Source organism: Cervus canadensis, chromosome 4 (assembly GCF_019320065.1).
Source record: "Cervus canadensis isolate Bull #8, Minnesota chromosome 4, ASM1932006v1, whole genome shotgun sequence".
Lineage (NCBI taxonomy): Eukaryota > Metazoa > Chordata > Mammalia > Artiodactyla > Cervidae > Cervus > Cervus canadensis.
Genome location: NC_057389.1, coordinates 47722252 through 47739537, shown reverse-complemented (window position 1 = coordinate 47739537; position 17286 = coordinate 47722252). Strand labels below are relative to the sequence as shown.

The 17286-nt window shown below is 40.2% G+C and overlaps 1 protein-coding gene across 1 annotated transcript in view; it reads right to left on the bottom strand.

Moving 5' to 3' along the window:
• Positions 1 to 17286, bottom strand: part of PDE6A (phosphodiesterase 6A) — a 74655-nt gene that overhangs the window by 43425 nt on the left and 13944 nt on the right. The window contains exons 5-6 of the mRNA XM_043465002.1: positions 8575 to 8649; positions 1049 to 1113 (exon numbers count right to left, since the gene is read on the bottom strand). Of these exons, the coding sequence (XP_043320937.1) occupies positions 1049 to 1113; positions 8575 to 8649 (140 nt within the window). The remainder of the gene's footprint in view (positions 1 to 1048; positions 1114 to 8574; positions 8650 to 17286) is intronic.

Here is a 17286-nt window from a genome sequence, read left to right as displayed (position 1 = left end):
AGAAAAAAAAAAGAAAAGAAATGAATTTAGAAAAGACTTAGTCATTGTATAAACAGGACTGAACAGAGAAAACCCAGAAACTCAGGAACGTAAAGCAATCTCTCATCCCTCATCAGGAAAAGATAAACCAGAGAACTGGGTTATCTGAGTGACTGCACTATCAAAATTCTCTGGCAACAGTTGAGGCCTCTCACACGCACTGTTTAAGGACTGAGGTGACCTGCAATAAATCTCTACATGTGAACCAGAAATGAGAGGAAAGGTGAGGCTCTCCATAGAGGCTGATTCTGGCCTCAAGGAGTCTGAAGTTCAGTTGGGAAACAGCCAAGCCTCAGACAGAACTGTGGGCATGGATCCTGGCACCCACAGAGGATTCGAATAGATAAAAAGACAACTGAGTTTTGGGACATGCTCTCCTGGCCAAAAAGTTCATGCTTATATGCAAAACATTCTTGACTGTTGGAATCTTAAAATGGCCTTTGAGGCCCCACCACCTGCAGGTAGGCCTCACCCTCTGGGATTTTAGCCTTTTCGTTATCCTCCTTGATCACCTAAGACATTAGAGGGGACTTCCCTGGTGGTCTAGTGGTTAGGACTCTGAGCTGTCCCTGCTGAGGGCGCAGATTCAATCTCTGGGGAACTAAGATCCCACATGGTGCAACCAGAAAAAAAAAGACACTACAGAGTAAGCTTTCTTTGGGGTCTGAGTCACTTCCTTTGCTAACTTCCTGCCTTTCCCTCACCCTCTGCCTTAGGCCCCAGATGTGCCTCCACGGAAAACCATTGAAAAGCCCTGATCAGATCCATGGTCTCATTCCATAGAGAGGCCACTTACTAAACTGGACTTGGGACTTGAACTCACAGCAGCTGACTAAGAATCCAGCCTCATTTTCCAGCCTGCATGATCTTTCCCACCCTTCTGCATTGTCTCTTTGTTGCTCTGCCTGAGTGGGTGGCCTTCTTGGGTTTGGTTAGTGTTGGTTTTTGAATGAGTGTGTTATGGACACCAATGCACCTGCAATTCTGCACGTTTGGAGAAGAGACTTACGGGATGACTTTAATGTCTTCTTTGCCATGCAGGATGTAGTCAATGACCTTGTAAAAGCTGATTTCCTAGGCAGAAGAGAGAGAAATATATACTTTCAGAGTCTGAGACAGAACTCCAGCAGGAGTGTGTCCTTGAGACAGGCTTTGTTCTTTCCCCTGTGCCCTGGGGTTTTCCAGAAGCACTGGCCTGACCCTCTGAGGGCGTGTCCCAGTGCCCCTGGAGCTCACTGCCAGCTGAGTCTCAAGATTCATCCTGCTCTTCCTTGGAGCCAGCTCACAGTGGCCAGGCAGGGGCTGGGATCTGGGGCTTCAAAAAGGAGTAGGAAGTGTTCCGAGGGGGCCTGGGGGTTCAGGACAAGGAGAAAAGATTACTGCTGGAGTCTAGTGAGAGAGGAAGATGGAAGGGGGCTCCTGTCCCATTAGCATCATCGTCAACCCAGCCATCCTCCATGCAGAGTCAGCTTCATGGTCACAGCCCCTTCCTCCTTCACTCAGCTCCTCTCTCTGCTTCATCAGCTCTTTCAGACTTGCCTTCCCAATCATGCCCCATGCATCCCATTCACTTTCCACCTCCTCCATCCCTCCTACCTCCTTGCACCATTAAAACCCCCATTCTCTTACAGTAAATCTGTTCAATTACGTGAAAAATATAATTGGGGAAAAATCCCTTACCTTATTAAAATGTCTAAACACCTACATGTGATAGGAATGTTAGCATTTTACAGATATGAAAACTGAGACCCAGAGAGGAGAAAGGACACATTTATTATGAGACAGTGAACCAGGATCAGAAGCTAGGCCCTTGACTCCAGGCTGAGAGCTCTTTGTGCTGTGTCGCTTAAGGTTCATCGGCTTAAACAGTGTGTTCCTCTCTGTATCACCCTCACCTAGAACAGGGTTACTCAAAGTGTGGTCCCTGGATTGGTACCAGTCTGTACACTATTTATTACTATTCCATGATGAGATAAAAACAGAAATTGGCAGTCAGTGTTTAGAAACTTTTATAGGAATTTGACTGAGTTAGGTTATGTCTGCTGAAACTAATAATTTTTAAGACTTAACATTTTGTATGTCTTCTAAAATTTTTAGAAGACAAGTTTTTCAAATATAGACCTTTATCATATCTTTAAAAGTATTAGCCCAGAATGAACTGGAAATTAAAAAAAAATTATTCCTTAACACAGGCATTTTGAGAAGTATCGCCCTAGAGTTTAAAATGTAGATATCTGAGCCCACCCAGGCCACCTGACCCCGAACCTCCACAAATAGAAATTCCTCATCTAGTCAAGGTGCCTAGTTGAGAGGTAATTGTGACCTGCAGGATCATGAGGGAGAAGGAGACACTCTGCCCCTCAGTGCTCAGTTTGAAGCAGCTACAGTGACTGAATCCTTTCAGAGCACCCATGGCTGCTCCAGGGTAGGTAGGAGCTCCCTGCAACAGGAAGCATGCAAGGGGAGGCCAGGTGCCCCCGCAGCACGAGGATGTGGAGTCAGGAATAGATACATAGTGCAAAGACTCAGGCTCTGGTCTTGGTTCCCCTTGGTGTCCGATCTGGGCCCCAGCTGTAAGATGGGTGGTGCTTGTTTGTTGTCAGTATCAGGTAGCAGAACTCTTTCTCCTCACAAAGCATAGGCCCTACTCCTAGAAAGCAGAGGAAAGTAACGCCACCCTGATGGGAGCAGAGTCTGGTACCTCGAGATCCTGCATCTCTGGGTTCTCCCTCACTCCCTGTCCTGTCCTCTGCTGCCCCATTCACCCCTGGCTGAGGCAGCCACTGTGGAAACCTAGGATTCTAAAGATAATCCGGGAATTTAAAACACTGAACTGGGGAATCTGTAAAGCCCATTCCAGCTTTGAGTCTAAGATTGTAGGTGGATAGTAAGCATGAATAGCCTTTTATAGATTAAAATGCACATATTCTTTGACTCAGTAATTCTACATATGCTAATAAATCCTATAGATATATACCCAAATGTAGGTAAAAGCATTGTTTTCCCCACCTAGGGCTCTCAGCCAGACTGCTTTAAAAAGCCTAGAGATAGTTGATGTCCATCCCTTGGAGATAATTGAAAAACAGTGCCTGTGCATAGTGGGTGCTTGTCTCCAGAGTTGTATCTGTGCTGATAGGGAAAGATGCCAAATATTCTCAGGTGGGAAAGTAAGGCACAGAATAGAATTATCACATTTGTCAAGGTGGGTGGTGGTGGAATTCATACATTTCTTGTTGCTCAGTCACTAAGTTATGTCCAACTCTTTAAGACCCCATGGACTGCAGCACATCAGGCTTCCCTGTCCTTCACTATCTCCTGGATTTTGCTCAAATTCATGACCATTGAGTCAGTGATGCTATCTAACCATCTCATGCACTGTTGCCCTCTTCTCTTTTTGCCTTCAATCTTTCTTAGCATCAGGGTCTTTTCCAATAAGTTGACTTTTTGTATCAGGTGGCCAAAGTACTGGGGCTTCAGCTTCAGCATGAGTCCTTCCAATGAATATTCAAGGTTGATTTCCTTTAGGATTGACCAGAATGATCTCCTTGCAGTCCAAGGGACTGTCAAGAGTCTTCTCCAGCACCACAATTTGAAAGCATCAGTTCTTTGGTGCTCAACCTTCTTTATGGTCCAAGTCTCACACCAATACATGACTACTGGAAAAACCATAGCTTTGACTATATGAACCTTTGTCAGCAAAGTAATGTCTCTGCTTTTTAATATGCTGTCTAGGTTTGTTATAGCTTTTCTTCTAAGGAGCAAGCATCTTTTAATTTCATGGCTGCAGTCATCTGAAGTTTTGGATTTTGGAGCCCAAGAAAATAAAATTTGTCACTGCTTCTACTTTTTCCCCTTCTACTTGCCATGAAATGATGGGACCACATGCCATGATCTTAGTTTTTTATATGTTGAGTTTTAAGCCAGCTTTTTCACTTCCTCTATTACCCTTATCAAGAGGCTCTTCAGTTCCTCATCACTTTCTGCCATTAGAGTGGTATCATCTGCATGTTTAAGGTTGTTGATATTTCTCCTAGCAATCTTGATTCCAGCTTGTGATTCATCCAGCCCAGGATTACTCTGCCTAAAAGTTAAATAAGCAGGGTAACAGTGTACAACCTTGATGTACTCCTTTCCCAAATTTTAACCAGTCCATTGTTCCATGTACACTTTTAACTGTTGCTTCTTGACCTGCATACAGGTTTCTCAGGAGGCAGGTAAGGTGGTCTGGTATTCCCATCTCTTTAAGAATTTTCCAGTTAGTTGTAATCCACATAGAAAAAGGCGTAAGTGTAGTCAATGAAGCAGAAGTAGACGTTTTTTTGGAATTCCCTTGCTTTCTCTATGATCCAGTGCTAAGTCGCCTCAGTTACGTCCAACTCTTTGCAGTCCTATGGACTATAGCCCTTCAGGTTCATCTGTCCATGGGACTCTTCAGGCAAGAATACTGGAGTGGGTTGCCATGCCCTCCCTCAGGGGATCTTCCCGACACAGGGATCAAACCCTTGTCTCTTATGTCTCCTGCATTGGCAAGCAGATTCTTCACCTAGCACCACCTGGGAATCCCTATTATCCAATGAATGCTGGCAATTTGATCACTGGTTCCTCTGCCTTTTCTAAACCCAGCTTGTATATGTACATACAGAAATATCCATAGACATTTGAGAAAGATAGACCACTCATAGTGGCTGCCTAGCTGCCTCAAGGCAGGCTAGATTTCTGTACTGTACTCTTTTGTATGGTGTGAGCTCTTCTCTGTTCTCATGTATTCCTTTTTCAGTAAATATAAACAATTGTGCTAAGAACATTTTAAAACTATGAAGTCATATCCTATGGGCAGTTCTAGAAATCTGTTGGGCCTTTGGCAGAGCTGTTTCCTCCTGGCCGGGGAGATGGCTTTCTTGCTTCAGGGTCATCTGTCCTTGAACCTGGGCTATTCACTGCTCCCCTAGGCAACCTGCTGGCTCTCTGGGCCTGGTAGACTGCCCTACCCAGAGGTCTCTACCAGGTTCTTTTAGAAAGATGAGAGATGGACTTTTTTCTTTTAAACTTAACATGAGACTCAGTTTTACCTTCACAGAGAGCAACAGAAAAGTCAGTGTTCTCTAGATAAATAGAACTTTTTCCACATGCTGTAGCTCAGCCAAGTTACTTTCAAGGCCATATTCATGTAGGAGTCCACCCGCTTTTGGAAAATCAAAACCAAGCCATCAATGAGTGCCTTTGTCACCTTGCACCTAAGCAGCTGACACGGTAACACAGGGTCTTTGAAAGAGCCAGATACAACCAGAGCCAGATCATCATGCATGGAAATATACCAGTTTTAAAAGAAGTGCCATTTTTGTTTTTTTCATGAAGCCTACATAGCTGTTTTTCATAATGAAAGCACACACACATACAATGCTTTATTTTTAAAAGGAGATGAAGTGAGGTAGAGCTGCTTTGGGAGAGCTTCAGACCCAAGATTCGGGGAGCTTAATTGGTCAAAATCCAGACAGAAACTGTGTTTCTAGCGTGAACATGGCAGATCAATTGTGAGAGTGATGTTAGAAGGCAACAGGGGATGTTAAGCAGCATGATTGCAATGATAGTTACCTGAAAGAAAAGCATACAGGGTTTGAAACTGTGTAAATGATTTTTCCCCTTCAAGCCTTTAATGTTCTCTACTATCCAACAGACATAAAGAGAACGTTGTTTTTATTTAGTTGCTCAATTGTATCCAACTCTTGCAATCCCTTGGACTGTAGCCACCCAGGCTCCTCTGTCCATGGGATTTCCCAAGCAAGAATACTAGAGTAGGTTGCCATTTTCTTTTCTAGGGGATCTTCCTGACCCAGGGATTGAACCCATGTCTCCTGCTTATCAGGCAGATTCTCTACCACTGACCTACCTGGATACCTCCTCCATAAACTGATGAGAAGAGTATATTCGCAGACTCCAGGTGAAGTGCCCGGCAGAGAGTGAGACTTATGTTGCCATGGTTGTCGGAGTGCCTACCAAGTCAGTGTGATTCGCTTTAGCCACCATGGCCTGCCTAGGTCAGCTTGATCACCTGGGTGTTCCACATGAGGAAGGGGAGGCTCCGAGAGGCGTCCAAGGCCACACAGCCAGCTGCTGGAGCAGGGACCTGAATTTAGTCTTCCTCCCTTCAACCCTTTGCTCTTTCCAGAAGATCTGCTTTTGTCCAGTCCTGTCCTGCTGTGTCTGGGCCCCAGCTCAGGCCTCTCTGTGTTTTCCTTACCAACTGTGTCCTAAACATCAAACTGCCTTTGGAGATAAATTCGGTGATAGCATTCCATAGAAGAGAAAATGGAGACCCTAAGGGGTTATTTGACCAAGCTCGCCCTACAGGCTAGCAACCTACTAAGACCAAAGTTCTTTGTCTTCTGGCCTTTTCCATTGCAACATGTCACACTCTTACAAAGACTGGGTCATTGCTGCATGAGCTGGAGGAGGGTTTGAGGAAGAAAAGTTTTACCCATGAGTGTGCTGGTCACCTCAGTGAAACTAAAGCTTCTGAAATGATCGGATGATGAGCATCCCTTTTAGGCTGGAGCTTAGTGAGAAAATGTCCTTTTCAGTTCAATCTTTTAAAAAAAAAAAAAAACAACCTTTTATTTTATATTGAAGTATAGCCAATTAACAATGTTGTGATAGTTTCAACTGGATAGCAAAGGGCCTCAGCTATACATATAAATGTGTCTTCTCCCCCATCTTCAGTTCAATCTTGAAGATAAGGATCCTCAAGAGTGAAGAACCAGATAAGTTAGATAGGGCCTGATATTTCTCTAGGCCTTCTGGAGTTGGAGATGACTTCTGACCACAGGGCTCAGCTCAGAGAGCTGAATATTAAAGCAGCCCAGAAAATTGAAATTAATTGAAGTTGGTGGAGTCTGAAAGCTAGAGTGGTCTCTACCCTAGTTCCAAAAATTCTAAATTTCTGGAAGAAACAAAACCAACTCATAGGTGAATTCGATGAAAACTCAGTAGTAACATCTCAACTATGCCAATACAGCAAGCTGTACTTAAAAAGAAAAAAATGTCCGCAAACAGTTTTCTGACAATAGCACATGATGTTAGCTTTGCAGAGTTAGTCCTCCAAAATGAAAACATGAAATTGTGTGGGCAAAATAGTAGTTTGAAACTGGACAGTGGCAGATTATAAAGGTCATTTTGTATAAAGCTCAGCAGACATTGTTGATTCCAAGGTTGAAATCTTTTCTGGTGTGTATATGAAACTCACAGCCAGGGTGTTAATTCTGAATACCTAGAGTTTGAATTAAGGTTAAATAAGGTCTGTCATGGAGAAGGCGATGGCAACCCACTCCGGTACTCTTGCCTGGAAAATCCCATGGACAGAGGAGCCTGGTGGGCTGCAGTCGATGGGGTCGCTAAGAGTCAGACACGACTGAGCGACTTCACTTTCATTTTTCACTTTCATGCATTGGAGAAGGAAATGGCAACCCACTCCAGTATTACTGCCTGGAGAATCTCAGGGACAGGGGAGCCTGGTGGGCTGCCGTCTATGGGGTTGCCCAGAGTCGGACACGACTGAAGAACTTAGCAGCATCAGCAGTGTTGGCTGGGGGGAATCAGGCCTCTTAGCAGAAATGATATACCATTTCAGACAGCCTGGAAGGTTTTGTGAGACAATTACTGGACTAAAGCTCAATTCAGCACATAGCTATGCTGCTTACTTATTCTTTGTGGCCTCAGCTAAAGACATTCTACAGGTTCTATAGGCCATTTGAGTGCCAGGTCTGTTTATCCTGCTTCATCTTTGCATCCCCACATATTTCATTACAGCTTCTTTAAAGTGTTTATGTCCCATCTTTAAATGTACAATAGTAGGAGGCCAGAGGTCACACACTGAAATGCCAAGGGAGACGTAATAGAAACAAAAGAGAGGAGGCAGCCAGGGGTACACAAGAGGGAGTCAGGGGGACTGTGGCAAACTAGGGAACTCAGGCCAGGTTGCAAGGAGGCAGCTGCTACTCAGCTCCAATCAAATTTGCCCTGTGGGATGGGGGTGGGGGGACTGTGCAGTTTTGAATGATCTGCCACCTTTTCAAAAGGATCTGAGAATCTAGACATTTATTGGAAATAAAGAATTGAAAAACTTTCATAGCTAAATATATTTATCTATTGACTGGAAATGACCTTCCGGCTATCAATGTGTACATCTAGATTAGATTTTGAGATTCTTCACAGCTTTAATAGTCTACAGTTCTGCTGAGTGAATCGTTAAGCAGGTTGCTTGATCTTTCTGGAATTCTTTCCTCATCTATGGAATAAGAATATTTTTCCTCTTCTGTCAGTCCCACCAGGTTGTTGTGAAACTCCAGTGAGATATTAAAACACCTTGCAAATTACAGGGCTTGAGCAATCATGAGGAATTACCATAATTTCAAAGGCGACGACGCAACCCAGAAGAGATAAATACCTAAGTGGTAGAGAAACTTCAGCAGGGCCTATAGTGCCTTACATTATATTTCATTAAACATTTATTCATACTGAACAGGCCAGAGAGAGACCTACCCTTCCATCCGGAGTCCTGGGACCAGCGTAGGGTGGAGCCTCACCCATCAGGACTGGCCACACATCAAAAAATTCCTAGGATTGAGAAAAACAATAATTATGTGTCTTGAAAGCAGATTGAAAAAGGAGATTAAGAAAAGAAGACTCACCTGGATGACTCATCTATCATTGAAATTTTGAAGATGGGAAGAACTCAGTGGAACCTAAGCTTGGCAGGGCTGCAAGATTCTCTAGACTTGGAAAAAGTCAATTACGTCTGTGCTTCAAAATATATCAGTATTATCAGAACTGGATCCGTTTAATCAATAACCAAGAATTGGGAGCTAAGCAAGAGCAACTGCATACTTCCTCTGCTGTGGGACATGAGAAGGAAAAAGAGGACTCAATGGCCAAGAAATTTACCTTACATACCTGCTAAACATGTGATCAAATGTTTAGCTAGAACAATGTTTCTTACAGTATCATTTATAGCGGTGAAAAATTAGAAAAAACCTACAATGGCACAGTGGTAAAGAATCTGCCTACAATGCAGGAAACATGGGTTTGATCCCTAGGTCAGGAAGAGTCCCATGGAATAGGAAATGGCAACCCACTCCAGTATTCTTGCCTGGAGAGCCCCATGGACAGAGGAGCCCGGACAGAGGGCTACAGTCCATGGGTTCACAAAGAGTTGGATATGACTTAGTGACTGAGCAGGAAGTATCCAAAAGGAGGAGACTTATTAAATCAATTATGGTACATCTAGTAACAAGCATATTACAGATGTGTATGTATTGATTAAAAAGATGTCCATGATACATCAATGAGTAAAAAATGTGAAGTGATAAAGATACATAGATCATGTGACCCCAATGGTTTAACTCTATATAGAAAATGCTCTCAAAGAATTCACAACAAAGCATTAACAATTGATTTTCTCGGGAGGACTGGAATGAGATTATTTAGCAATTCTTCCTTAATAAAATGTATGGCTTTCATAATAAAAAAATTTTTTCCCAAATAAGGAAGGAGAAGCAATGGTGCCAGATATGGACAGATAGACCTTTATCTGAGCTTCAACAGGAAAGGATGATGCCTGTAAGATAACTGGCAAAGACAGGGGCAGAGAGAGGAGAGGAAAGGGTCAGCAAAGGCTCTGCATGGTCATGTAGCCCCAGGAGAAGAAACTGACTAGGATGCCACCCAGGCTTCCTGGCTGCTTCTCCTCTGGTTTTTCTACAATGCATGCTGCTGCACACTTGGGTTGGGCCAAATCCGGGCCTGAGGAGGAGGCCTCTGTCCTCCAGTGCCTCTCTGTTCACTTATCTGCTGTGTTTAGAGACAGTGATCCACTCACTCTGGGTTATCATGGGCAGGATGTCAAGCCCCTCTGCTTCTTGACCTCTCTCTCTCTCTCTCTCTCATTGAACATATTTGTTGTGGTGGTTTGTCTGCTCTTACATCATCCAGAGGGCAAGCAGATGGGAAGTGATGATCACATGACATTCACATTTCATGTTCTCACCCTTCTGCCCTGTTGAACTCTTCCTCTTGACTATTGACAACAGGAAGCAATTCAGTTCTGGGTGAAAATGAGAACTGGGGACCTCCCTAAGCTCCACAACATGCTTCGTGCTGGCTAGAGACAAGGTACAGTTCATGCCCAGAGGAATCTGCTATCTCATGGAGGAGACAACTAAGCCCTTGAGTGACTTTAGTAAGGTAGCCAGGGTAAGAATCAAAACAGTAATAAAAAGAGAACACAAATGTTAGAGGAGACCAGAAGAAGGATATCAGGCTGACACTGTCAAGGTCAAACACTGCATGGTTTTGAGGATTGTCCTGAGGAGAAGCAGATGTCAACAAAGGGTGGGCTGGAATGTGGGGCATGTTTGTGCCTGCCTTCCTCTGTCTCCATCTCTCTCTTTTATTTCTAAACAGCCTTCCTGAGATATAATTCATACACCATGTGATTCGCCCAGTTTAAGTGTACAATTCAGTGGCCTTTATTGACATTTTTCATAATGTCAATACTTCAGTTAAGAATTTAGCTATCTGGGGTAGGGCAAGAGGGCAGGGGAGGGGGAAGAGAACTGGTTCTTAGAGTGATTATAGGCAACCCAGCCCACTTCTAATTGCTAGATTGTTCCATCTATTGGGGATGACTAAATCAGGATATTCTCACTTAAATGTGACTTTCCCTTTTGAGGGAGAGTTCAAAAGAAACAGAGGGCAGAACCGCAGCTCAAAGCTGTGTTTTGATCTTTTAAGGCACAAACTGAGCACCTTAAAATGGACTCTTGAATTCAACTACTCAGAAATTCTGATTAAAAAAGAACCATTTCCACTATGGAAGATGTAGGGAGATTCCTTAAAAAACTAGGAATAAAACCACCATATGACCCAACAATCCCATTCCTAGGCATATACCCTGAGGAAACCAAAATAGAAAAAGACACATGTATCCCATTGTTCATTACAGCACTATTTACAATAGCTAAAACATGGAAGCAACCTAGACGTCCATCGACAAATGAATGGATAAAGAAGTGGTGGTATATATACACACTGGAATATTACTCAGCCATAAAAAGAATGCATTTGAGTCAGTTCTGATGAGGTGGATGAACCTAGAACCTATTATACAGGGTGAAGTGAATTAGAAAGAGAAAGATAAATATTGTTTTCTAACACATAAATATGGAATCTAGAAAAATGGTACTGAAGAATTTATTTATTTACTGGGCAGCAATGGAGAAACAGACAGAGAGAATAGACTTATGGACATGGGGAGAGGGGAGGAGAGGGTGAGATGTATGGAAAGAGTAACATGGAAGCTTACATTACCATATGTAAAATAGATACCAACTGGAATTTGCTGTATGGCTCAGGAAACTCAAACAGGGGCTCTGTATCAATCTAGGGGGGTGGGATGGGAGGGAGATGGGAGGGAGGCTCAAAAGGGAGGGAATATATGTGTACCTATGGCTGATTTGACAGAAAACAACAAAATTCTGTAAAGCAATTATCCTTCAATGAAAGATAAATTAATAAAAAAGAACCATTCATTTATATGAATTCATTTAGTGCTTTCTGAAGGAGTATCAGAGTGTTATTGCTGGATTTAGCCATGTTTGGCAAAATATTTGTTTCAGGAATTGACCAAAATCAAATGGATGGCTGCACTAAAACCAGAAGTTCCCTGAAATCAGTACATGACTCAACTGCACCAGAGTCACTTAGGGAGATATTTTAAAGTAAAAAATCAGAATAATAAACCCGTGAATATATGAAAATCTGGTATATTGTAAAATGGCATATCAAAATGGTGGCATTTCAAAACAGTAGAGAGAGGGTAGACTATTATTTAAATGGGCAATTATGAGGGGATCACAAAATTTATCCCTACCTAATAACATACTAATAATTTCAAGATGAGTAAAAGATGAAAATATATTAATCAAAACACATCAGGTTATTTTAGGCTATAATATTAAGGTTGAGGAAGTCTTTCTTAAACAAAATTCAAAACACAGAAGCCATAAAATTTAAATCTTCTGTGTGATGAAAGATGCCATAGACAAAGTTAAAATATAATCCACAGAAAGGGAAAATATTGGTTGTAGCTAGGTAACAGATATATAGTCTATATAATATAAAGCACTCTTATATTTTAATAAGAAATAGACAAAGAATTCAATTTTAATGGTGGAAAAATGGGCAATATATTGTACAGAAAAACTTGGGTAATATATGTAAAAAGAAAAGTTAAATTACAAATAAATATATAAAATGTATTTACCTTTCTATGATAATCAGTGAAAAAACAATTAGAAAAAAGAATAACAACATTTTTTGCCCATTTACATAGGAAAAATAAAAAAGATTTAGATACACAGAATTGGGGGCCGGAGTTTGGAGAAAGGGAACCCTCATGCAGTGCAAGTGGGAGTATAAAATGATTTAGCCTTTAGAGGGAAAATTTGGAGAAAGTGAAATAAAAATTTTTTCTTAGTAATCTACTTCCACACCTTTGTCCTATAGATAGTCTCTGTCTAGTGCGCAAGGATTTAACTCCAAGGTTGTCCCCTACAGCATTGCCTTCAATTGCAAGACTATCTAGAAAAGATTTAAATGCCCAGAAATAGGGGAAAGGATAAATTAATTATGGTATACCTATACTATTTTAAAAAATGAGGTAAATCTATGTGGACTAAAGAACAAAGAAAGAGGATTTCTACTACTATCAATGGTAGCCAGTCTGTTTCAACCAATCCTCCAACTGAGAATTATCATGAAATCTGGACTGTGTATATGTATGTGTGTATGTGTATATAAACATTTATGTGAAGGAATCATAGCGCTAGTAAGGCAGCAATAGTTTGATGGGCCAAGATATCATAGACAAGGGAAGCCCAGAGATATGAGCCTGATGTCTGATTCAACTTGTCCTCTTACTGATACCAAAGATGTTGTGGAGCAACTGGAAAGGTGTGCAAAGCTTTCAGTAGACCTACATGACTTGTAGGACTAGGTTGAAATTCAGGGCCTGTCAAAAAGGAGGGATCCTTGAAAACAACGCAGGTTTTTAGCTGGTCCTTCCTAAAGATTTATACTCTAGGAGTAAAAGTGAATCAGAAACAGAATAATCCTCAGAAAAACTGAAGAACCTTCAAATTGGCTCCATCCTTGATTGGATTCAGGTACTCTGCCTTTGTCTCAACTTATAACCAGAAGTAACATAAATCCCCTCTGGAGGAATATAACATTGCCAAGAGTTTCAAATCATCTCTAAAACATTTTATACAGATTTCTAGTGTTCAAACAAAAATAAATGGGCATGTACAAGATAAGGATTAACTGAAAAATCAAGAAATAAAGCAGATTATAGAAAGAGGAACCATAGAATATATATGTGTACCAAAAAATATGTACTAGAGTGTTCATGATAGCAACATTCATGAAAGTCCAAACTGGAAAATTCAAATGTCTATTGATGGTAGAATAAATAAATACTTTGTGGATTACTCATATAATGGAATATTCTACAAGAATGAAAATCAATGAACTAATTAATGAAAATTGATGATTATGATGAGCAATAAGATTGAATCTTACAACCCAAATGTTGATCAAAAGAAGTCAGACACAAAAGAGTATAATTCCATTTATATGAATTTCAAAATTAGGAAAAACTAACATGGCTTTAAAGGTCAGAGAGTGGTTACCTTTTGGGAAGAAGGAATGGGAGTTACTGGAGAGATGTAAGAAAGCGACTTCTGAGGGGCCAGTAATGTTCTATTTCCTAATCTTGATGGTAGTTATGTGGGATGTTCACTTTGCGGTAATTCACTGAACCATTTTCCTGTAATAGTGCTTTTCTCTGTGTGTTTGTTATATGTACGTATATCATTTAAAAATCCACATGTAGTACTATGGAATTATGTTTGTAGAGCATTATGTAAAAGACAGATTATCGTGTTGCCCAGCAATTTATTTTATTTTTTAAATTGGGTTATCTTTTTATTGTTGAGTAGTAAGAGATTTTTGTTTTCCCCTTTGTGAGCAAACATCAAACTTAAAAAAAAGATGGAAGTATATATAGGTGATTTACAATATTGTGTTAGTTTCAGCTGTACAGCAAAGTGATTATTATATATGTATATTTCCATTATTTTTTAAATTAACAGGTGCATCATAACTATTTATTTACATTTATTTATTTATTTGACTGCACCTGGTCTTCATTGCAGTGCACAGGATCTTCCATCTTTTGCTGTGGTATGCAAACTTTTAGTTGCAGTACATGGGATCTGGTTCCCAACCAAAGATCAAAGCTGGGCCCCCTGCATTGGGACCGCAGAGTCTTAGCCAGTGGACTGGCTATTGTAGGTTATTACAAGATACTGAGTATAGTTCCCTGTGCTATACAGTAAATTCTTGTTGTCTATTTTATATATAAGTTTGTATCTGTTAGTCCTATACTTCTAATTTTAAGAGTTCTTTTTATATTTTACATACTAGTCTTTTCAAAAGCTTTCTTTGTTACTGTCCTTTCAAGCACAAAAGTTTTAAATTTTTATGAAGCCCAATTTATCTGTTTTTCCTTTGTTACTTGTGATTTTGATGTCATATCCAAGAAACCATTGCCTTATCCAGGGCCACAAAGATTTACATCTATATTTTCTTTTTTTAAAATTTACTTATTTTTTAATTGAAGGATAATTGCTTTACAGAATTTTGTTGTTTTCTGTCAAGCATCAACATGAATCAGTCATAGGTATACCTATGTCCCCCGACTCATGAACCCCCTTCCCATCTCCCTCCCCATCCCACCCCTCCAGGTTGATACAGAGCCCCTGTTTGAGTTCCCTGAGTTATATAGAAAATTCCCATTGGCTGTCTATTTTACATAAAGTCATATAAGTTTCCATGTTACTCTCTCCATACATCTCACCCTCTCTTCTCCACCCACCACCCTGTGTCCTCTCCATTGCTGTCCTGCAGATAAATTCGTATGTACCATATTTCTAGATTCCTTGTTTGTTTGTTTGGCTGCATCACATGGCTTGCAGGCTCTTAGTTCCCTGACCAGGGATTGAACCTAGGCCCTGGGCAATGAAAGCTCCAAGTCCTACCCAATGGACTACCAGGGATGGACAATATTACAATAGTACACAATATTTATCTTTCTTTTTCTGACATACTTCACTCTGTATAATAGACTCTAAGTTCGTCCACCTCATTAGAACTGACTCAAATGCACTCCTTTTAATGGCTGAGTAATATTCCATTATATGTACATGTACCACAGCTTCTTTATCCATTCATCTGTCACTGGACATCTAGGTTGCTTACATGTTCTAGCTATTGTAAATAGTGTTGCAATGAACCTTGGGGTACATATATCTTTTTCAATTTTGGTTTCCTCAGGGTATATGCCTAGGAATAGGATTGCTGGGTCATATGGTGGTTTTATTTCTAGTTTTTTAAGGAATCTTCATACCATCTTCCATAGTGGTTGTATCAATATTCCCACCAACAGTGCAAGAAGCTTCCCTTTTCTTCACACCCTCTCCAGCATTTAGTGTTTGTGGACCTCTTGATGATGAACATTCTGATCAGTGTGAGGTGGTATCTCATTGGAGTTTTGATTTGCATTTCTATAATAATGAGTGATGTTGAGCATCTTTCGTGTGTTTGTTAGTCATCTGTATGTCTTCTTTGGAGAAATGTCTGTTTAGGTTTTTTTCCAACTTTTTGATTGGGTTGTTTGTTTTTCTGGTATTGACTTCTATGAGCAGCTTGTATATTTTGGAAATTAATCCTTTGTCAGTTGTTTCATTTGCTATAATTTTCTCCCATTCTGAGGGTTGTCTCTTTACCTTATTTATAGTTTCCTTTGCTATGCAAAAGCTTTTAAAAGTTTAATTAGGTACCACTTGTTTTACATCTATATTTTCTTTTAAGAGTTTTTATAGTTTAAGGTCTGTGGTCCATTTTGAGTTAATTTTTGTATATTATGTGAAATAGGGCCCCAAATTCATTCTTTGGCATGTGGCTATCCAGTTGTTCCAGCACCATGTGTTAAAAGGACTATTCTTTTGCCTTCGAATGGTCTTGGCACCCTAGTTGAAAATCAATTGACCATGGTTTTTATATATGACCACAGTTTTTTATATGTGGTTTGCTAGTATTTTGTTGAAGATAATTTGCCTCTGTATTCAGACAATATATTGATCGGTAGGATTTCTTCTTGTGATATGTTTGGTATTAGGGTAATACTGGCCTCACAGAATGAGTAGGGAAATGTTTCATCCTCTTCTATTTTTGTAAGAGTTTGTGAAGTATTTGTATTATTTTTTCTTTAAACACTTGGTGGAATTTATCAGTGAAAATATCTGACTGTGGGCTTTTCTTCGTAGGAAGTTTTTCTTTTTTTAATTACCAACTCTATCTCTTTATTTGTTATAGATCTAGTCAGATTTTCTATTTACTCTTTTTAATTTAATCTTTCTTTTCTTTTCTTTTCTTTTTTACAATAATTATTACTTTGACTGTACCACGCAGCATGTGGGCTCTTAGTTCCCTGACCAGAGATCGAAAACATGCCCCCTATAGTGGAAGCACAGTGTCTTAACCACGGGACCACCAGGGAAGTCCTAAATTTTATTTCCTAATGGAGTATAGTTGATTTACAATGTTATGATATTTTCAGGTGTACAGCTAAGTGATTCAGTTATATAAATACATTATCCATTCTTTTTTTAGATTCTTTTCCCTGCGTAGATTTCCCTGTGCTATACAGTAGGTCCTTGTTGATTATTTCATATATTTATTAGTGTGTATAAGTTAATCCCAAACTCCTAATTTATCCCTCCCCTTCACATTTCCCCTCAAGTAACCATAAATTTGTTTTCAAAATCTGTGAGTCTGTTTCTGTTTTGTGTATAAGTTTATCATTTTTTGTAGATTCCACATAAAAGTGATATCATAAGATATTTGCCTTTGTCTGTCTGAGTTACTTCACTCAGTATGATAATCTTTAGGTCCCTCCATGTTGCTGCAAATGGCATTTTTGCATTCTTTTTCTGGCTGAGTAATATTCCATTATATATATAGGGTTGGCCAAAAAGTTCATTTAAGTTTTTCCATAGCATCTTCTTTCCATGTCTTGGCTATTGTGAATAGTGTTGCTATGAACATAGGGATACATGTATCTTTTTGAATTAC